The sequence below is a fragment of the Polypterus senegalus genome, chromosome 14 (genome assembly GCF_016835505.1).
Source record: "Polypterus senegalus isolate Bchr_013 chromosome 14, ASM1683550v1, whole genome shotgun sequence".
Classification (NCBI taxonomy): domain Eukaryota; kingdom Metazoa; phylum Chordata; class Cladistia; order Polypteriformes; family Polypteridae; genus Polypterus; species Polypterus senegalus.
Window position 1 is genome coordinate 74,011,472 of NC_053167.1, and position 23,873 is coordinate 74,035,344.

The 23,873-nt window shown below is 36.2% G+C and overlaps 1 protein-coding gene and 1 long non-coding RNA gene across 6 annotated transcripts in view; one reads left to right on the forward strand and one right to left on the reverse strand.

The window, feature by feature from the left end:
- Nucleotides 1-211: 211 nt before the first annotated feature.
- Nucleotides 212-23,046, forward strand: LOC120514228. Its single transcript, XR_005630437.1, has 3 exons — nt 212-336; nt 6,964-7,006; nt 22,526-23,046. It is a non-coding gene; the product is annotated as an uncharacterized LOC120514228 (long non-coding RNA).
- The window catches only part of LOC120514223 (volume-regulated anion channel subunit LRRC8D-like), a 68,640-nt gene continuing 51,691 nt past the window's right edge, over nt 6,925-23,873 (reverse strand). For all 5 annotated transcript variants that reach the window (XM_039734482.1, XM_039734484.1, XM_039734486.1 and 2 more), the window contains one exon: nt 6,925-9,660. In XM_039734482.1, coding sequence (XP_039590416.1) covers nt 7,097-9,660 — 2,564 coding nt within the window. In that variant the 3' untranslated portion in view covers nt 6,925-7,096. The remainder of the gene's footprint in view (nt 9,661-23,873) is intronic.

Genomic DNA, 23,873 nt, shown 5'->3' on the forward strand with positions numbered 1-23,873 from the left:
TAGAACAGCAATCAGCATGCCTGTGAAATTGTTTTATCTGAATTCGGATAAGTCGTAAAATGTATCAGCAGTAAAAAAATAAGTAAAACGCATCTAACAAGCGTTAAAAATGTATTAATAGCGAAATATGGGAATGTTAAATCGGGGTTTTACTGTAAATACTATTTTTTCCCAGAGAGGGGCCCCATCTCCGTTATTACCGGCGCACAAATGCTGCGCTACTACGCCATTGATTCACAAGCTTCATAATGGAGCGACAAGTACAGTAAGTCACAGTGCAGTGACGGAACATCGGCCTAGGGGAGGGGAAGAGAGGCTCCACGCAGAAGATGAAAGGTGAGAATCGGGAACCGAACTACAGTCTCATTTCCTAACTGTTTTATTGACTTTTACATTTATCCATGCCATCCAGACGGGTTTGACATTCCACTTAGTTTTCATCTCGTTATGCAAATTGTTGGGATAAACAGATAACATTAACCATCTTAACCTTGCTTGTGTCCGTGTTGTTCATTCTGAATATTGCTTGACAGATACTAGTCTGCACACGAACATCAAGTAGCTCTTGCCCAAACTAGAACCAAAAGAACGGAGAGATTCAACTCTGTTTGCGTTCTGTGTAAACCTGACTCTAAACCGATCTTCTACACTTCATTGGTAAGGCTCTCTGTGGTGCACTGCATGGTTGTGAAATACATTTTAGCCACTTAGCTGCTGTGTTTTTGCCAATCACCCAGAGGATTTAACCATTTGTCCCAACGCGTCTTGTTATTTTTTACACTTTTCAAATTACTTTTTACTACACTTACTTACTAAATTACCTTACAACTCATGTTCCATCTCCTATCAGATCATACCTCTTAGTTTAAATTCTCCACTTGATTTAAGGATTCTCAGGACCTCCAGTGCTGTTGTAGCTCATTTTTGATTTCTCTCACCCTTAATGCAAAAATATCTCCCAATATTAGGAACTTCACTATTTGACCGATCTGTACTGCCTAACATCTATTCAGTGCACAGTCATCCAGCCATTCATTATCAGACCTACTTAAAACAATTCAAAGTTGCAGGGGATGGAGGGATGACTGGCAAGGCAGGAGCCCACTCTGGATGTGGAGTCAGCTCATCGCGAGACACTCCATAGTTATGACGTTTTACTTAAAACTATAAAGAGTACTTTTTCATCCAAATGATAATCACCTCTCAGAGTCTTTCCCAGACGGTTTCATGCTTCACCTTACCTGCTTTTAATACCTGCCTCTGCAGTCACATGTAATCTAAAGTTTATTCTATCATCTAAGATGTCAGTAAAATGTATAGACCTGCTTATAATGGCCAAAAGAAGATATGCTTCTTGAGAAGGCTCAGGCCTTTTATTGTGTGTGACAGGCTGCTTTGGTATGTTCTTCCAGTTTACAGTGGTAAGGCTTCTATTCCATACAATGGTCTGCTGGTGCAGTAACACTAGAGACAACAGCCAAAAACAGTGATGGCAAAATAAAATGCCATTATGGTCAATGTTGCTTACTGACTTATTTTAACACTGTGTGAGAAAATTTTTTTTTCACCTAATATTATTGTGCCCATCTTAAACCTACTCAGTTAAATCTGATAAATTGGAATAGGCATATTTCACATGGGACACTATTAATCAATCACTTAATAAAGTAAACATTGTGTCATATGCACACAATGTATATTAAGAGTATTTCTGTGTCTTGCACTTGTAGATTGCTTAGGATTTTGTGGCTACTCTATTGTAATATGGCTGTGTGCATTTTTAATTTTATATTGCTGTTGAAGCATATGAAATCGATTGTGATCACTCAAGTACTATCTATCTATCTATCTATCTATCTGATTACTTGACTCAATATTTATCCATCCATCCATTATCCAACCTACTATATCCTAACTACAGGGTCACAGGGGTCTGCTGGAGCCAATCCCAGCCAACACAGGGCGCAATGCAGAAAACAAACCCCCACCGGAGTCGACTCAATATGTCCTCATACTTAATGTACAGTCTTAAGATTTGTGGATACAGAAGAACATTGCTCTTTGATAAATTAGAGTCACAGGCATACTTACTAACATAGTGACCCCAGACCTCTGTTTATTCAGTTTCTCTTTATATCTTTTGAATATGGTATTTGACATCACCATATTATAGACATAGGAAGCCTATGATTTGTGCTGTCCCTCATGATGGGATGTTTGGTGTGCTACTCTTCATTTACCATATGCTTGCATGAAAATCTCAGCTGGATATACCAGTATCTAGAAGTATGCAGCAGAAACATAGTGGAATAATAAAAGTTGGCATATTAGTACTATACCATACAAGCAAGGGCTTGTTAGACATTTTGTACTGTATATATGGGCTATACAGGGTGGTCTAGATCTAATTATGCAGATCCAGATCGTCTGGATGACTTTGATTTATGCGGGGATGATTCCAGTTCAGCGTGAAGATGATTCTTCATGTTGTCAGTTCGCACACTTCTCGTTGGTCTGGGATTTTTCAGTTGATTTTCTATGTAATAAACTTAATAAGGTATAGCGTAATGAAAATTGCATAATCAGATCTGGACCACCCTATAGTACAGAGATATGTCAAGCCAAAAATGAAGTTTTTTCCTTGTAATGCTAAACTTGAAAGTCTGCACTATGCAAATAATACATGTTGTAGGGTTCCCAGTACAACTTTATCTGATCCCATAAGTTTTTAAAAACAATATTACCACAGCAGACCACACAAAAATTATGTCATAAAAAACAGACTAGCGGATTTTTGTTTGAACATATTGCCAAAAACGTGTTTTCAAAAATACTTATCTTTGTTTGAAATTTGACCCAGGATTGGTTCAGGATAATGGATTAACATTTTTGAAGGTGAACCTGGTAACTCTTATGACAGAGCAGCTGCTTTAAAAAATTTAAAAACATATTTTTCAATGATCAAATTTTTTGTTCTAATTGGTCTGGAAGTTTTTTTTATTTCTTTCTTTAATGTATAGGATATATGTCTTATGAACAATTATGACCACACAAAAATGGTTATGTACAGTATAATTGTGGTGCACCAAACTATATGCATTTCCAAGGTTTATAAGATTTATTGTCATGGACAGATGGAAAAGGGCAATGGAATTCCTACTTGCATGCCAGCACAGTGATTACTACGTTTATTTTGAAAAATAAGAACTGTAAATTTTGCTTGTACTAATAGACAGAATCACGCTTGGTTATTTGAGCTCATATTTCAGGATGCATTAAAGGATATACACTCTTTAACACTGTCTTCTGCTAACAGAGAGAGTCTTCTAAGTGGCAGGGTACTGAACAGTTTTGTGTATTATATATTGCCAGGCTACAATATGCAATCAAAATCATAATGCTATTACTATGTTGCATCAAAGTATGTGTTTATATCTCTGTTCTTATTTCATGTGCAAATTAGAAAAAATCTTATGAAGAGATGTGTTGTATTACTGTGTTTAATACAGATTAAGCTGTGTGCTGTATGTGTCTGAGTTGTACTTGTATTCTGTGTAAGTTACATTATTTCATATAAATAGGCTTCTTTATTGCATGGAACCTGTAGGATTTCTTTGGATGTAATCTTGTAATCTTTAATTAAAGTCCTAATCTAATGAAGTGGTCAAAACATAATGTACAATGTCTGTGGAACAGAGATTAAGGCCTTGCCTTTTAATGCAGGTTTGTTGAATATTCAGTGGCTTTTACTATGGCATTTTACTAAAATGCTTTCACTTTCACAACTTTTATTGTATCAAGTTATGCCTGCTATTTCACAACTTGACCATTAGAGGGAACTATCTACCACAAAATGACAAAGCTGTAAAATATATTGCAGCTTAAGTCAAGGAGTTGTATACCATCATCTTCCAAGTAAATTGTTTATAATCAACTGTAATTTCCAGTGGAATGACATTCTCTAAATGTAAAGCATATACACTCAAGTACTTAAACATTTATAAGACAAATCCACACAGACACTTTTTTGACAAAAGCCTTATTAAAACTTTATTCATATATTTTGGTTAACTGAAACATTTGTTTTTAAAGCTTCTGAATTTTATATATATATATATATATATATATATATATATATATATATATATATATATATATATATATATATATTTACACACTCCTATACACACATACAAGGTCTGTCATGATAGTAATGAAATTGATATTAAATGACTTCAGTCCGTGCAATCCTTGAAGCATTTTTGTTAACTTGTCTTCCGCAAAGTCTGTCAGTACATTGATACATTGAATACTGCTCTTTGGATGCTTTCAATTACTTTCATTAATTTCATGATGGGCGTTGCGTATGTGTGTCTGTGTGTGTGTGTGTGTGTGTATATATATATATATATATATATACACAACTTTTTTTCATTAATAGATGGGTATCTTGACGAAAAAACATTATCATTTATTTTAGGCTCCCTTTTAAAGCTAATTCCATTTTGAATCCTTGAAGATCATATACATCTGCAATGATTTTCCACTTTTCAGCAGGCTTCTCACGTAACATAGGTTTCCACGTTGGACTCAATGTTTGACTTTAACCCAACCAATCATATTTAGAAGATTCATATAACAATGATTCTGAACATAATAATTTTGTTTATGTATCATATGATCTTAACATAAATTTTTCATAATTAATTAAGAAATATATTTAACTTGTACAAAACTATATTTTTAATTATATAATTTTTCTAAAAAAATTATAATAATCATTTAAAACAGTTTTGTAAATTCCCATCAGATGGGCAGTTTGGTATAAAGCACTTCAGTATCTACTTTTTTTTTCTTTTCAGTTCTTTCATTTGCTGTTGCCATATCTGAAGGACATTAATCATTTTACTGAATGTCTGGTAACAGCAAAACACTGAACAGTCTTTAACCCTTAATAATATACTACCTGTTGTTGATTTCTGCATTACTGCAGAAAATTAAAAGCCGAGATTCTTGTGTTTTAATTGTTCCAGTTTCTGCAGATACACACTATTTGTATATAGTTGTGCAATAAAATTCAATTGAGTATATATTTAAGCAATCTTCAAAATCATAGCAACAGAAAACATGCAATTAAGCACAATTTTCTTTTTTTTTGATCAACTCCCTTAGCAAGTATAAGCTACATTAGTGTTCTTAATAGTAACACATTCTCGGTATGCTTAATTTTATTTCTCCAGATGAAAGTTAAAAATATAATAAAACAAAATGTAAATTGCATGATTTCAAATTTGTTAAAAAAAGAACAATTTTACTGCCTCTAATACTTACAAATATGTTTAGTAATTGCAGTGTTAATGTTCATTATGTATCTGTGAAATAGTCTGTGAAATATCCTTGAATAAAAGGAATTTCATCAACTTGACAGTTCTTTAAATCCTATTAAATATGATCACCTGATCAAAGCAAATTAACAAATTAATCTTCTCAGCATAGCTCAACCCATCTTCTGTAAAGGGATGAAGATCTTCCTGAAATGATTTAAAATATTTAGCTTTTGTTTTATATGAAAAGGCTTTTGATACTGAATATACCATTCTAATATGTATGTATTTATTGAGTTAAAACTACTGATGTAAATCCTTATTATGTTCTTCTCTGGTTATGCAACTAATATAAAATACTTTTAAAATGATTGAAAATGCCAACATTGTTTAGTTCCTAAATATAAACATTGTAACTTAAAAAACTGTATTGTGAAGTATAATCATTTCTTAAATTCTCATAAATAAGTATCTCCCTTTGGGAACATGCTTTGATAGCATTGATTCAAAGCTTAACGTTGTTCATACTTTTCCTAAAATAATTCCGAAAAAAAAGATGAACAATTTTTCCACCAATGCAGACTAGTGGCTGTCAAAAATATACAGTAAAAGTTAAACAATAAACACAACAATATGCCATACATTTCTGTGTGCAAACAAGACATGAACATTTCCATTTAAAATAAGTCTCCTTAATTAGTAGATTTATTCAGCACATGTGGGCCACTTTTTAATTAGAATTTTAATAAAAAGAAATAATTTGGTTGTGAATTATTGTAAATGTTACACTAGGAAATATTCAACAATTTTCATATCTGTTTCATGAGACTACACAGAAGTGACAGCTACTCCCTCATAGCCTCAGAGACACAGATTTGATTTATGGCCCAGACACAGTCTATGTGCCATTTGCACATTGTTAGCATGAGTTTTTCTCTGGTAGGTTGGCATCTGTCTTGTATATAGCTGCTGGGACAAGCTACTCCTCCTCATGATCACGTGACAGACTACATTGGTTTAGAAAATGAATGAATATGTTGATTTCAAATTGTCATCCAAAACTCCATAAAGAAAATTATGACCCATCCATCCATCCATCCATTATCCAACCTGCTATATCCTAACTACAGGGTCACAGGGGTCTGCTGGAGCCAATCCCACCCAACACAGGGCGCAAGACAGGAAACAAACCCCAGGCAGGGCGCACACACACACACACACTCACCCACACACCCACAAACCCCGGGCAGGCCAAAAATAATTTCAAAATGTAGACTGCCTGGCATTTGTTACAATACAGTATGTGAAGCAAACTAAACAAAAAAAAAACCAACATTTAGACTGTAGGGACAGAAAACATATGGGTGAAAAATAAAATGTATACCTCCAAAAGTAACAACTAATGACCAAATTATAGTAGTCAAAAATTAATTCAGAAAATAAGATATGACATAGCACACATATTTATAAGTCACATCCGTTCTGGGTTTATGACAAATGTAGCTGTCAACACAGCCTATAAATAGCCAAATGCAATATAACCTTTTACATCTTGCAAAATGTTTTCTGTTTTTATTTTATCTGATGTTTACATTAAAAAAATGTCCACATCAGAAACTGTATCATTCTTCTCTTCCAGCAGAGTGTTGTTGCAGGAATACTACCCAATATGAACTGATCATGTGAGTATACTTATTGTTCTGAATATTAAAGGCTTTCCTGGCTAAAAGAGCTCAGATTTTAATACAGTTAATGCTTATATACCTTTACACCTAGACACCATTTGCAAATGAGGCAGCAGACTCTTGATTTATTATTTCTTTGATGTCTAGTGGCAATGTATCAAAAAGATGATCTTCAACAATGAGTCCATTCCTTTTAAGCAAACGACACTGGCTTAGCTGCAGTGGAAGCCGGTCTAGGCAGTTTCCTTTTAATTCTAAGTGTGCAAGTTGTTGTAAGAGGCCTATTTTTTCTGGGATTGAAGAGATACAGTTCTGACCTAGACATAAAGTCCTTAGTTTTGCACACTTAAAGAGTTGCTTAGGTAAAACTTCCACTTTATTTCCAGTAATTGCAAAATATTGCAGGTTTTGCAAAAAGCCAATTTCTGTTGGGATAACTACAATGGAATTGTAACTTAGATCCAAATATCTGAGTTTTGGCAGGTTAAACAGTGATACTGGCAAAGATTCTAGCTTGTTATTAGACAGATAAAGCCATTCAAGGTTTTTGACATGGCTTATTGATAAAGGAATGCTAATGATTTTGTTATGCCATAATTTGAGGCAGGTCAGTCTCTTGAGATGCTGAAAACTGATGACTTCTTCAATCGTGCGGATGTTATTTGATTTCAGGTCCAGCTCCTGCAAATTGGTCAAGCTAAAAATAGCATGAGGAATTCTCTCAAGCTCACAGTTGTGCAACTCTAATTCCGCTAGATTCATCATCTTCTTCAGGCTGTTAAGCACTACAAGTTTGCTTCCATCATTGTGAACAACTAGTTTGGTTAAATGCGGAGCCAAATCTGTAATGTTTGTTGGAATCTTTGTAAGGTTGCTTTTAAGATGCAGGGCTTTTAGGTTTCTCAGATCTCTCAAAGATTCTAAAGCAATCATTTTATTGTTCTCAGAATTTAGATTACCTACTAAGTACAAATCTCTTAAATTTTTCAACAAATAAACCCATGTTGGAATTTCAGCAACATCTGTAAACTTAACATGAAGGCACCGTAGGTGATCACGAAGAAAGCTGAAAGCTGTCTGTTCCACTTTGGCAGGACAGTGGTAAAGGTGCAGTTCCTGAAGATTAATCATTTGAGATATTTTGGCAGGAAGCCTGGCTTCAGGAATTAGTTCAAGTTTCAAAATATCCAGGTCTGTGTGATTAAACACAGCATTGGGGACACCGGAGAGCATGAATAAATGGAGTTCCAGCTTATCTTGTGCGTTTCTTGTAACATGTTGCTTTAGCTTCTCGTAAGTCCACTCATGGTTCAAGCTAATTTCTCGAAGCTTGTTTTCACTTACTTCAGACAGAAACACTCCAAAACGTTTGGAATATAATTGATCATATTGGTCCACCATATGCAAAAGGAAAGCAAAGTCATTCTTTACATCTGGGATATCACTGAAGCTGCTTTCTTCTCTTACTTTTTCAAAAGAATATTCCTTTAAAGGTCGTCTGAACAGCCAAAAAAGTGTATAAAGACATACAACACCATACACGCAAATAAGTGCAATGTAGCTTACAAGCAGCTTTTTCAACATGAATGCCATATTGTGAGTGCACACAAAAGTGGCATATCCAGTTAGATGCTCCACATTGGGCTTACAGGTATGGTCAAAGTGGATTGCAGCCACAATAAAAGTGTAGCACAATATCAAAATAAATTTAACTGTTTTTATCACCGTCTGAACTACATAGAGTTTGTATATTAAATCACTGTCCTCAACATGAGTGCGAAATTTCCTCACCTTTTCAAAAAGGGCTTTTGCCTGCTCACCATCCTTTTTGTCCAATATTGTCATGCTAGGGACTTCAATGACGGGTCTTTCTGCAGAAAATTTTACTCCTGTTTTTGCTAGCATAGGAGTCGTTGTACTTGGACTTCCTTCATCGCTACTGGTTGACACATGCATCGGTAGAGATGCCGCACCCGTTAGTCTTTGTTTATTCTCCTCTGAATCTTCACAAGCTGTTTCAGATAATGCTTTTGTAGTCCAAGGAGATTCAAAACACTTTCCCAGAATTGAAACAAAGTGCTCAATTTTTGAACTAGTCTTTGGATATTTAAACCAAAAATTGCTACTTACCATGAGTATAATAGTATGAATAAGAGCCAAGTATGGGAAATATTTTGAGTACCATGGCAGTGCTACATGGTAGCACATTTGATTAACAAAAACATACTGTTGAAAGTCTAAATTGGTTTTAAGTCCTAATGGCTCTGGCTGATCAGCTAACTTTTTTACTGCAGGGTTAGAAGACCTGCTGAACTGAAATTTATGAGGTTCACTGTCAGAAATTTCACTGGCAGCAAGAGATCCAGTTCGTAATGTTACTTCTGTATATTGGCTCTTATGTTCTGGAGGGTCAGACTTTGCCAGGGATGAAGGTGCTGAGTAAAGATTTTGTGTTTTTGATTCCTCCCCAGATTGTAAAACGGGAAGGCAGACAACTTGATCTCTGGTCAGTTGCATGGTGCCTGCAAATATTGCCACCATTAGCATGACAATAGCCAAATAGTCCATAAAAACATCCCACCATGGTTTTAAAATACGATATGTTGGTTGCACATCATTAAGTGAAGCTACTTCAGTGAGAGTAAACATACCTGTAAAAGAAAGACAAGAAGATAAAATAGTTAAGAATACCATTAAGTGTAATGGTAAGCATCAAAAAGATTATTATTTAATGATGTTCCCAAAAAAAACTAGGATGAAAATTAATTCAAAAAAGACCTTCTATGAAAAAGATCTAAAATTACAATTTAAAAGATACATTTTATGTATTTCTGAAAGGACAAAGCTGTCTTACATTAGTTTTTTGAAAATAAATTAGAATAAAATGTCATGCTTTATTACTACATACAACCTAGCATCAAACTTTGTCAACTTAAAATAAGTTGTTCCCATTTATTATATGGCCTCAAGATGCTTCATAACAATCATCATTACTTTTATTCAGTTTTGTTTCAAAATAATTGGTAACTGATTAACATCATACTAGGATAAAATATCAATGCATGGCTCACTAACACCTCAGTTACAGCCAGCAGTGATACCACATGTGCTTCTGGAGAGGTCACCCACCTGAAGCTAAGTATCTTTGGGCTCGGCCAGTACTAGAAAAAGCTGGGGTTGCTGCTGGAAGAGGTATTAGTGAGACCAGCGGGGGTGGGGGTTTACCCTCTCGTCTGTGTACAGATCCCAATGCTCCAGTGCAGTGATGGGGACACTGTAAATACTGTAAATATACTATAGTCCTTCTGATGAGACATAAAACGGAGGCCCTGATTCTCTGTGGTCATTAAAGATGCCTGGGCATTTTTTGCAAAAGAGTAGGGTTTATCCTGATGTCCTGGTTAAATTGCCCATCACGGCCCTGTACATACTGGCCCCCTAATCATCTCCTGTCTGTATTGGCTATATCTCTCACCCCTTCACCACCTAATAGCTAATATGTGGTGTCTTACAGTAATAATGGGAGTGGCAAGAGAAGTGTTATATAAATATAATTAGTTATTATTATAATTGTTATTACAAAAATATGGGTTCAATACCTGCCCTGCAGTGGGCTGGCGCCCTGCCCGGGGTTTGTTTCCTGCCATGCGCCCTGTGTTGGCTGGGACTGGCTCCAGCAGACCGCCGTGACCCTGTAGTTAGGATATAGTGGGCTGAATAATGGATGATTGGTTGGATGGGTTTAATACCTGGATAGGGTAGGTTTCCACCTTGTACCCAGTGTTATCTGTGCTTTAGCACTCAGCAAATATTGCATTATTAGAATAAGATGACGCCACTGATTCACATCTATAGAAGGGTGGAAATGCCACAGATACTGTTGTCTCATGCCTCCAGTGCCCTGGGTTCAGTTCCCAGCCTAGAAACTCTCTTCATGAAATTTGTACATATGTATACCACTAAAGAGAAATTGTTGTCTTATATCCACGGAGCATAATCAGTTTTTGAAACATAAGTACATACCCTTGGGCAGTAATTCTAATCATAAAAGTACATACTCACTGTTTTGTCTCTGCTGTTTCATCATATAATCAATTAAATCATACTGGCAAAACAGTGCCTATATGGATAAATTATTGTGTTCAGCAACACAGACAATAGCAAAATAAAAAAGTAAGGCTGATTTTTTAAAATGCAGTGATAAGGATACTAATCCAATGTGGAACACACTTTACATTTATTTGTGTTTAGGGTTTCCATCTAAGATCATTACCCCGGCTTTTCTGAAGTGTTACTTATTGGGATCTCAATTCTCAAAAATTCTCCAAAAATTTTCATTTCATATAAAGAAAGGTATATCTGCACTATATGGACAAAAGTATTGGGAGACCTGACCATTACACCAACAGGGACTTTAATGACATTGCATTCAAATACATAAACTTCTACTTCTTGGACAGCTTTCCACAAGATATTTGAGCGTTTCTGTGGGAATTTGTGCCCATTCATTCTGTATAGCATTTATGAGGACAGGCACTGATGTTGGATAAAAAGGGCTGGTTCGCAGTCTCAGTTCCAGTTCATTCCAAAGGTGTTCAACAGGGTTGAGGTCAGGGCTCTTTGCGGGCCAGTCAAGTTCTTCCACACCAAACTCATCTAACCATGTCTTTATGGGCCTTACTTTGTGCACTGGGGCACAATCATGCTGAAACAGAAAAGGGCCTTCCCCAAACTGTTTCCACAAATTTGGAAGCATAGCATAGTCCAAAATGTCTTGGCATGATGAAGCATTAAGATTGCCCTTCACTGGAAGTAAGGGGCTTAGCCCAAACCCTGAAAAACAGCCCCCACCATTAACCCTCACAAACTTCACAGTTGGCACAATGCAAGGAGGTAATGTTCTCCCATCATCTGCTAAACCCAGACTTGCCCATCTGACTGCCAACCAGAGAAGCGTGATTCATCACTACATAGAACAAGTTTCCACTGCTCCACAGTCCAGTGACGGTATGCTTTACACCACTCCATTCGATGCTTGGCATTGGACTTGGTGATGTTTGGCTTGCATGCCGCTGCTCAGCCACGGAAACTCATTCCATGAAGGTCCTGCCGCACAGTTAATGCCAGTGGAAGTATGGAACTCTTCAGCTATGGAGAGTTTGGCAACTTTTACGCACTATGCACCTTAGTAGTCTTTGACCCCGCTCTGTGACTTTACGTGGTCTTTCGTTTTGTGGCTGAGTTGCTATTGTTCCTAAACACTTCCACGTTTCTATAATACCACTTACAATTGACCGTGGAATATCCAACAGGAATGAAATTTCACAAACTGTCTTATTGCAAAGGTAGCATTCTATCATAGTACCATGCATGGAGTCATTGAGCTCTTCAGAATGACCCATTTTGTTTCACAAATTTTTGTAAATGGAGAATGCAAGGCTAGGTTCTTGATTTTGTACACCTGTGGCAATGGGTGTGATTGAAACACCTGAACTCAAAAATTAATGTAGAGGTGTGTCCCAATACTTTTGTCCATATAGTGTACTAGCCGACCCCCGCGGCTTCCCCCACATAGTAGTGAAACAAGACAGTGAGGATGGCTCTGCCCGGCTCCGCACTCCTGACATCACGCTTCCCCCACCCCTTAGCCCAAAGCTTCTGTTTCGGATTAATGCAAATATATCACTCCTGCAAGTGAATTATGATTTTTAGTGCAATGAGAGAAGTCGCAAAATCAACTGGAATGTTCAAGCAAATTATAGGAAAAAAACAATCTAAATCCATTAAGTAGATCTCTCGTTCACTAGCTAAGCGGAGGTTGGGTTATGCCCTGAGGCTGGTGAGTGAGGATGGCCTCACTCCCCTCCCCTCGGCCCGCTGTGTGTCTCTCAGATTCACGCAAATAAATTGGTACCGCAAGCGAACTATGATGCATAGTGCAATGAGAGAAGTCGCAAAATCAACCGGAATGTTCAAACAAATTATAGAAAAAAATCAGATATAAATCCGCTATGTAGTTCTTTTATGAAAAGCGGGCAGACATACAGACAGACGTTGGATTTTATATATACATAGATGTCACAAAGCAGCATTCAATATAATGAGAAAAAGCAAATCATATTGTATAAAATGTTTTCAGGTTCGAAAAGTAACTATCAAAATTGCCACAATGAATTATTTAGTAATGAAAAGTCTAGGTAAGAAAAGACAGTTACATAAAGTGTACAAAAAAAACCCAAAAACACTTAATTGTGCTGTTGACCAAAAACTACTGTAGACCACTAGTTACTCTGACGTGTGTACTCAAATAAGAAGCTATAGGTTATGTGTAATTTATTTGTAATGGCAGACATCAAAATATTTATCTGTCATTTGATCAATGCTTATTCAGGCACTGGGCAGCCGAAAGAAGAAGATTCAGCCACTGCTAGTACAATAAATTAGATAGAACAGTTTGCTCAATTCCTTGAATATACAGTGGTACCTCGGTATACGTCTGCTTTGGAATAAGTCCAACTTGGTATACGTCCTGTTTGGACATGAAAAATTTTGCTTGGTTTACGACCTTTGTTTGGGATACGATTTGTGTGCTACCCTTGTTTACCTCTGTCTCGAGACAAAGCCACAACTGCCCACGAGCGTCAGTACGGCAGTTGCTAGCATTCAGTGAACAACCCGCACTATAACTCTGTGAATTTTCATGTGATTTTGTTTTTTCTTCACGTAAATTTGAATTGATTGTTGAAAAGTATGAAGGTGGCATGCACATCCGGGACTTGGCTGTTGCATACCGTATGCCGAGAACAACGGTATCTACGATTGTGAAAAACAAAGACGTTATTAAAAAATAAGTTGAGATTAAATTTTAATTTATTTCATCTAATTGCTTGCGTATTTATGTATTTTAGTATTAAGCAGTGTTTAAATTACTTTATACAACCCCATCAATGTATAATATGCCAATAACAATAGGATTTTTTTTCATGGGAACGGATTAATCATTTTCCCTTTATTTCTTATGGAAAAAATTCTTTTGGTATACATCCTGTTCGGTATAAATCAAAGGATCTGGAACGGATTAAGGACGTATACCGAGGTACCACTGTATTCATAAAACTGATAAATAAACATTTCATAACATTTCCCTATGTCTGTATGGAGTGTATTCTATATTAATGATTCAATCTATATAGTACTAACTGTACTTAAAGACAAAAGAGAAGAAACAGTGGATTTAGACAGAAGTTAAACATGTCTGAAAAGGACACCAATGAGGAAATGGTAAAGTGATGTAAGAAGGCAGTTAAAATGTGTTGGGTAATGTTTATAAATATTGGACCTAAACATTAGTACTCATTAAGGCAGCCTAGTCAATGAACAATCAAACAACAGCACAATGCTCTTTCCAATTAAGAGACTGTACTAGTTATCCTCCAACTCCTTCCTAGTGGCTGATTCCTGGAAGTACTAGATAAACCTCCTGACTAAAAACATGTTACTGATTGGGCAGCAGTTTTTGCCACACAAAGCCTTAATTAGTTCACTGAGTAAGTAATGCAAGGTTGAGTTACAGCACTACAACATTAAGTTCACTTTTTCTATATACACACATAACATATTTGAAATTTACCATCATTGTGTATTGCACAAAACTGCTCATCACAAATATACATTTGAACAAATAAAGATTAACAAAAGGCAAACAATTCCATGGGTATAGAACACACAACGCATGTAGGCATGTTGCTAGACCCAGGACTGCTGCACGCAAGACGCTTTTCTGACTGTTACCAAAATCTCAGCTTTCTCACAGTCAAAAACATGCTTAACTATTTAAAACTTACAAAGCACAAATTCCAAGTAAATAAAAAAGAAAACTTGAGAACACAACACTCTGAAACTGAGCTCTAAAATCCTTTTGTCCATTTTTTTTTATATATATAATCAAGCAGCCATCTAGTATAACAACAAATCTATTTCTTATATAATCCAAAATCACACAAAGAATGCCTGAAATGGGCAGATGGGAATGCCTCAAATCTTGGGAAACAGAATTCGGGCAGAAACTCTCTGCCAGGTAGGCTGGATGTGTAAATGAGTGTCAAAAAATGGGATAAATACAATACACAAAACAGAATACAACTAATCCTCTTCTCAGAGCTATATGGCCAATCAATCATTTATCACCATAGAAATACAATACAAAAGAACAAACTACTTTGTTCTTGCACAGCACTCCTCATCACGTGTAGGCAAAATGTTATACCACTCACTAAATACAGGACCATCACATATAAGGATACAGATTTGTTCAAATACACCAAAAATAAAGTAGAAACTAATTAACATACATGAAAAACAGCAATATCTGTCCAGCAGTTAATTGCAGAATCACTGACAGATTGTAGGAAAGGAGTCAGACTAGCTAGACACAGAGTCCTGGAATCCTCAGGAAACAAGCTGCTTCCCCCCATTGGCCATTCTGCAGCTTAGCCAGTGCTGGGACAGCCAATCTGATGACCCTTCTACCCGATGATTCCAGTACTCCTTTATCTGAGATGACTCTGATATTGCAGGCACACAACTTGACAGTACAGCAGTGGCACCATGCCCCACATGAGAATGCCAAGAAGAGAAACAGAATAGGAGACAGTTAGTAACAGTTTATAAATATTATTACTGATACACATCTTTTGGAAAGCTGAAGCAATATATTTTAACTTGTAATTGCGCAACAAATGTACTCCTGCTATATTCCAACAGAACAAATACAACAAGCATTAGTAATGCTGCAAAAATTTCCATAGCAAATGCTATATCCCCACTGAAGTTAAGTTTATGTTCTTTTCATTTGTCACAGTAAAGAAAAGGTTAATACTACAAATGAAATACAATAACGCTCTCATAATATAATCTAGTACTCCATCATACTACAATCTAGGGCTATCTTTTCAATTCCATTTAAGACTGACTTACAATAAATTTAGAATTTCCCATACACATAAACAAATATGATAAAAAAAGAAGAGAAGCAGACAAAAACCTCACCTGAAATCACTTGTTACAACTGGCTGCAATGAAGCTGAGCTAACAAAATGAAAGTCTAATGTCCTTAAAATAAAAAGTAAAAAGAGGCAAACCACAGCTTGACTTTTTCTGACAGTTAATTAAAATGGGACTTTGATCAGTATTTAAGGATTCTAAATTGTGTTCAATAAGGTTTGTGCATGAAACTCTGGTATAGTGTGCCTGTGCCGAGGAATCAATCATGGTGTGACTCCCCTTCCCTGTCTTCAAACTCCCTGAGATGACCAGCCTTGGATGCAAACACTGGTCAATGGAAATAAAGTAGTGGGTTCTACCACTTAGCTAAATAGAGATCTCCATTAGCCTGGCTGCTGATTTGGCCGCTTAGCTATAATTGAGCTTCATGGCCAATAGCAGGTCTCTCAGTTTTGCTGAACACATCACCAGATAAATTAATGCGTATTTAAAGTGAACATTTTAATATCAATTATTGGTTTATTACAAACAACAAATCAATACAGTACACAGTAATATTGCTATCAGATTTTTAAGGCAAGGGAAACAACAGTTTCAAGGTAAGGTAATTATTTCAGATAAAGATGACAGAAGTTTTAGGGAAGGTAGTAAAACTCACTGATTATGGCACTAGAGAGTGGCAATGTGTTAAATGTTCATTAGTACATGTAGGTTAGAATTTCACTGTACTCTGTACATGAAAGAATACTGACCCTATAAATTTAAAAACTAGCACACCTAGACCAAAATTTTGTTAAATGTACTGATGTATGTTTTATGTATCACCATCTGAGTATTTCCTGTCTTAACTATGGAGACTGCCGAGATACTTGAAATTCATTTTTATAGTTAAAGAGGTTTATACTTGAAATTAATTTTTATAGTTAAAGAAGTTTAAATAGGCTTTTCTTACAAGGTGTAATCTGATGACCAATTTTTACCTACAGGGATATCATTTTAGCTTTAACTTTGGTGACATACAAAGGGAATTTAATTCGTATCCTATACCTACTACCTAAAATGGGGTTTTGTTTATGAATGAAATGTTTCAGTTCATAATTTTCTGCCGAAGTTATATAAAATGGTATTCAACTATCATCATTTAGGGCAAATTACCTGATTTTCTGTTTACCTAATGAATACAAGAAGAAAACTCCATTCTGATTGTTTTCACAAAGTTTGCTGTCATCTCCATAACAATCACTAAATGACATAATTTTAAGTCTCAAATGTCTTAAATGTAGTGACATAAAAAGACCAGAAATGCATTTTTTACTTGCTGAGAGAGGACACTTTCTCAAATTGTTTTGGATGAGAGAACTGTCATTTTGATTGATTACGATGAAAGCAATCTTCTCTATGTAGCTAGATCTTGGGAACTAGATAGCCACCTCTTTACTAACAATATCATAGACCTAATAAGGAGTATAGCCACTCTTTGACTTTAAAATAGCTTTAGTCTTTCTGGAATACGGCCATGTATTGTGCAGAGCCTGATAACACATCCATTTTCAGAAACAAAAGTCTCAAAAGCCTTGTTTCAGGAATGACAGAGAAGAAAAACTGTCACAATCTGTGCTCCAGAACATTCCATAAGGTTTAATGATGTTTAGATATGCCAAACTGGCATTCAATAAAAGACGTTTGACTTCATTAAACCATTCTTGAAATGTTTTAGAGGTGTGTATGAGGGCATTATTATTAAGGTACAGTATACATCATGAGAGGGTAGTGTTTGCATCATAAGGTGCACTTGTTCACTTAAAACAGCCTCATATTTCTTGGTCATCATACGGCCATTCAGAGCAATCATCTAACTTAATGTTTCCCACAAGACAGCTGCCCTTTCCTTTACAGACATGTCCACCATGTTTAGCAGCTAGTAACAGACTGTGGGTTGAAGGCATTTGTAAATCTGTGCAGTAAATCAACTGAAAAATAACTCATAAGATTATATTCCTTTTATCCCATTGCCTAGTGGTCAAAGCTTCACACTCCTTACTCTGGCTTATGTAACTTTGTGTGTGTTGGCCTTGGATACCAGTGGTTTCTAAATGGTAGCCCTGCAATTATTTCCTGGTTTGAATGGGTCAAAGAGGTGCTAATTTAACTCTGTGGAAAATTCTAAGGCTGTAATTGTGTGGCATTTAACAACTATTTTCTATGTGTTTGGTTAGCTTGTCTTTAGTATGATTGGTCATTTTGGTTTTGGCAACACAATCGAAAAAGGAAGTGTGAATGTGTGACACCTTCAATGACTGGAAGTACAGTAATCCCTACTCAATTGCGTTCCAGAACCCCCCCCCCGTGAAAGGTGAAAATCTGCCGAAGTAAAAACCATATGTTTATATGGTTATTTTTATATATTTAAAGCCCTTATAAACTCTCCCAGACTCTTATAAACATTTTCCGCACAGTTAAACAGCATAAACCCTTTGTATTCTCTTAGATATTAGGTACGATTCATTGAAATTATGTATGTAGACACACTGTTTATATACAGTAAAACCTAAATATTATTTTAAAGATATCGAGCATCTCCGATATCACATACAGTATGTTACAGCCATTACGATAGACAGGCCACCAGCAATAAATATGTACAATGCAAGGAAAATTGTATACAGTAAATGTGTGTACAGTGACACTAAACGTGTACTAAGTACTGTACGTAGAAAATTAATTATGGTCACTCACCAACAATGACACAAAGACTTGTCCGATAACGATGAGTTTAGTTTTACTGCACAACAAAGGAGAGCGTTAAAGCTCTTCTAAAGAAGCCTCTTCAGGCGACTGTGTAGCACCGCCGTTGTTCGTCTTCCAGCAGTCTTCAATCTAAATCCCTAAAGCAGATTATATCCAGACTACTGCCTTAATACGTCCACTTACAACTCGTTCTGTGCCCTGGTTAAAAGGACACTGCCGCTGTAGATCTTATATTCTTTTCTTCCTTTTTAAATAAAAAGAATCGTGGACTCATTGATGCCGCAATGGCGTCCTACAGCGGTGTAGCTTTTCCCTTCCTTCAACATATCCAAAACTTTTACCTTTTCGACAATCGTTAGCATCTTCCATTGGCGCTTGGGCACGGCCCCTGAAGCAGTAGCAGGAGCAGATCGTTTTGGAGCCATAACGAAGGGCTTGACTACGCACAAAGATAAACACAAAAGAGCACAAAAGTTATCTCTTTACACAGCGAAACACGTTGATGCTGAATGAGCGAGACGAGACTTCCTGGTTAACGCCGTGGAATCGAATTCGGCGCTCCGTTGTTGAGCCAATCAGCACATAGGAACTTAACTGCGTGCTCTGATTGGTTAGCTTCTCAGCCATCCGCCAATAGCGTCCCTTGTATGAAATCAACTGAGAAAACCAAATGAGGAAGCATGTACCAGAAGTAAAAAGACCCATTGTCCGCAGAAACCCGCGAAGCAGTGAAGAATCTGCGTTATATATTTAGATATGCTTACATATAAAATCCGCAATAGAGTGAGGCCGCGAAAGTCGAAGCGCGATATAGCGAGGGATTACTGTATAAAACCAGACAGGAGGGAAGAAAGGTGCCTCGAAAATTATGACAGAGTCTGAGAAGCAGGCTTTATGGGAATGTGCTGAAGATTGGCTGTGCCAGTCAAAGGTTCAGACACATGTGGATACATAGCATTGGCTCTGAAAGTTAACGTAAGGTAAGATATAGCAAATACTTTTAAATTATTCTATTTCCCATGTTCTACAAGTAGCATGGCCAGTATTTGCATACAGTAGAATGCCCTGGAGTGCATTGGAAAACCTACAGATTTATGAGGTTTACTGTCACATTTTCCTGCTGGCTGGAGTTTTTATCTTCTTCTCCTACCTCGCCATCTGACCATAGATTTAGACTCTGACTTTTACTATTATAACTATTAGCAAGTTAAAGATTCCACATGTGCAATCTTAGTTTAAATTATACCTAATCCCATCAGAGACATTTTTTTTACTTATCTGTCTATTTATTTGTATTTTATTTTTTTACACTATTTGTAATTGAAACTCTCTTGACTCTTTTAAAGCACTTTTTTGCTTCACTTATTGTTTGAGAGGGTGCTATATAAATTATTTGTGTGATTTAGCTGCTTCAACGTTAAGCTTCTTAACGTGGTGGTTCCGTTATTTTTTCCACTCTCTTTACGACAGGCTGCATGTGAATAATTGAAACATACACCTTCTACTGGAGAAATGATTTAGGGGGTGTACAGTGGCTATCATAGACATAACACAACTGAAACTGAAACAATAGGCACTTGGTGACATACTGATTTCTCACTGAAAATAATGGAGTCCTTGTAGAAGTAATGCGTTACTTTATTAGAATAACATAGATCTGTAGTTTTACACAGAGATATAAATAAACATTTAAATATGACAATTATTTAAACTCCATCCACCTGTGACATACTGCATATAGTACAGTATCATATGACACATGGTGCTACTTATGATACGTGAAGTTATTTACAAAGTAATATATTTACTGTAATTTAATTTTATAAAGCTAATAAAAAAGATATTCTGCTATAGGCCAAAAACATACAGATATTGTGATTTTACACTTAGTGTTTGAATTAGAGAGAATGTTTTAAAACATAAATGGTACCATTATGATATTTTGCAATGGAATTTGAGTGAGTGTTAGATCTAAACCTTAACCTTAATCCATAAATGAGGGGGTCCCCAGTCATAGATTTTCAAATTCTTTCCTTTTCACAGTAATACGACGGCCATAAAATTTTCTGACTTTTCATTTTGCGTTGTCTTGAAAAATGTGCCAAAATCCGCTTTTCAATATCTTAGTGCAAATAAGTGGTACAGAGGCACAAACAAAGTAGTTGGGGGTCTCCAAAATCCCCCCATTCATGGAAACGTTACCATTTTTGTACGAGAGTTTTGCTTCATTTTATATTTGAATTTTCTATTTAAATTTGTATTTTTTTTGGTTTAGTTTTTTTTAGTCCTGGTGCTGGTGTATAGTTTGTTGAGGAGCAAGTCCAGTTGATGTGTTTATAAACAATGAGTCAACGATCAACAAAGAAATTCAATGCAAGTGAAGCCCTGGCTGAAATAATGAAGGAGTTGTTGGATTTTGATACATCAGACAACTCAAATGAAGAGGACAATGATGATGGAAGTGACACTGTGTCAAGTAATGAGGAAACAAAAATTGTTGATGAAACAGCCCCGTAGAGATGCAGCAAATGTAGCTAAGACGCAACGCTGTCACATGTGCCCAAAGGCAAAAAAGAGAAAGATAAAGTCCGCTTGCTCCCAGTGCAAACTTCCGGTTTGCCAAGAACATTCAGTTGAGGCAGATTCTGAGTAACTGTTCTGTATGCGAATCAGACGTGTAACTGACATCTTGTTTTAGTGCTACTATGACTATTTTGTATGATTTGGTGAACACTAAACATGCATTACTATTAAAAAGGTAACATGTAAACCATTGAAAATTTACATCACATTTACTTCATTTCAGAGGTAATAAAAATTTCTAAAGTTATTGTATAGCTTTTTAGGCAGATTTAACCAGTTTAAAATGTTCTGCAAGATGGGGATCTGCAAGACCCCCCATTCATGGAAACATTATAAAAATGGCATTCATGGATAAGGGTTAACCACCTTGCTTGTTACATAGGGAAAAATCAGGCTTTTTGCAGAATGGGAGACTAAGAAGGCCGGGATGCCATGAGGCCAGTTGTACACGGAGTTGAGCAGTACAGATCTACTCTTATTTTCCTAAAAACAGGGACACCAGTATGTTCAGATTTCACACTTGCCTCAATTTGCCTAAAATGTATTTTTATTATGTAAACAAATCACCGTATGAAACATTTCCAAATGCATGAGTAGAATTGGTTTCATAACTGTAAAATTCAATGTGTCTGTCTTTCATTTCCTATTAACTGTGTCTTGCTAAATACTTGTAAACTGTAAAATAGGAAGTAAGCATTTTCTACACCAATAAGCAGTTTAAGTAACATGTTGAGGGGCTTTTCATCTCTTATGTGTAAGTGAAGTAAAGGCAGGGTAATCCTCATAATAGTTATCATAGGAACAGTTCTCTGTTTTCTAATATCTTTATCTCTGCTCAGACAAACTTTATTTTAAATAATGCTTATCTACAAATAACATCATCCAAAGGCACTTTATGTTTTCAGATATATTGTATAACAGTTATAATCACAAGGGGGTGCCACTGAGCCCCAAACCACAGACATAGCAATGCCCAAGTACAATTCCTTGTTCAAAAAAAGGATTTTTATTTGCTTCCAACACCTTCTTACAGAATCATCAGCCAAAATACACCAATATAAATCGTCTCCTTACACCTCCAAGACAGTGTTGCCTGCTGCTTCGTGGGTTTGACTCAAAGAAGTGAGGCTGCAGGTCTTCTTTTAAATCTGACTCTCGTATTGCTTCCATTGTCACACTCAGGTTATCCAGAGTACTTCCTGGTCGTGTGGAAACCAAGACAGCATCCTATGGCGGTACCCAAAGACCCCAACACGGCTGTGTTTCCGGACTTCAACTCCAATGCCATCCTGCAGATGTCTAAATCGGGTTTAGCCCTAAGAAACATTGCCACTTGTTGTTTTGTTGCTTTTACCCAGTCCATCCACTATGACTTCCTGGTCGGGCAAGAAACGTTCCTTTATCACAGCCAGGATGCCTGTCTTTCTTCCATGACATGTTCACACTTTACATATTTTAGTATTTACAGCACATGCAGGTTAACTGATTAATTGCTAAAGGTCGTGTATTGAATAGGATGTGGGACACAACTAGAAATATTGTTGTTTACAGTCCAATTCCTTAAAGCACACTGCTTGTAGGGCAATGCCTGGGTCAAAGGGAGCCAAAAGTGGATAGGGTGTCTGTCCTCCAAAATGATTCATATAAAGCCAATTTGTTATTAAAATCAGCCTAATACACATGGGATGTGGAAGACAAACTATGTTAACCAAAAAAAAAAAAAAAAGCACATACTCCAGAGACAGTGACTATGTCAAGATTTGACCAACTAATGGAATATTTGTTTGCAGTTTCACTATTGAGATAAACAGGTTCAGTAAATTTAGAAAGTACAGATTTTTCAGAAACAGTGACCTCAACAGGAATCATAACTCAGTGTGTGAGCTATAAGGTAGACGTGCTAATTAATTTACTATCATTCAACTAGCATTCAAAAATCAAAACAAAAACATAACGGCTTATTAGTTGATAAATGTGTGGTAATGAAAAATCAAAACAAAAACCTAACGGCTTATTAGTTGATAAATGTGTGGTAATGAAAAAATAATTCTGACATCTTAAAACATTCAAGTGAAGGATCACATTTATTTTTTCTTCAGGCAGCAAATTTTTTAAATGAATACAATATGCTGTCTGTCAAAGGTTACATCACCTGTGTTAATTTGTTAAAACATGCCGACTTATTATTTGTATACATTAAGCTTGAAATTCATGGAGTTTGTAAATTCTGTTCTGCATTAATTCATAAGCGTGGCAGTCAACACAGTGGTCACATTCATTTTTCTAACTGATCAAATTATTTGTGTAGTCTGTTCTGGTTGGTTTCAGTAATTTTGCTACTAGGGCACTATCCTACATAACAGTGCAAGAAAGTCACTAATATGTGAAACCTGTCACTTGTGACCCAGATGCTGTCCTGAGATACTGTGACTCACACTACACTCTTTTGAAAAATTAACTGTTTCACAATTCGTCTCATTAAAATATGAGCTTACTCTGTGATCTTTATAAAATGTGCTACATAATGTAA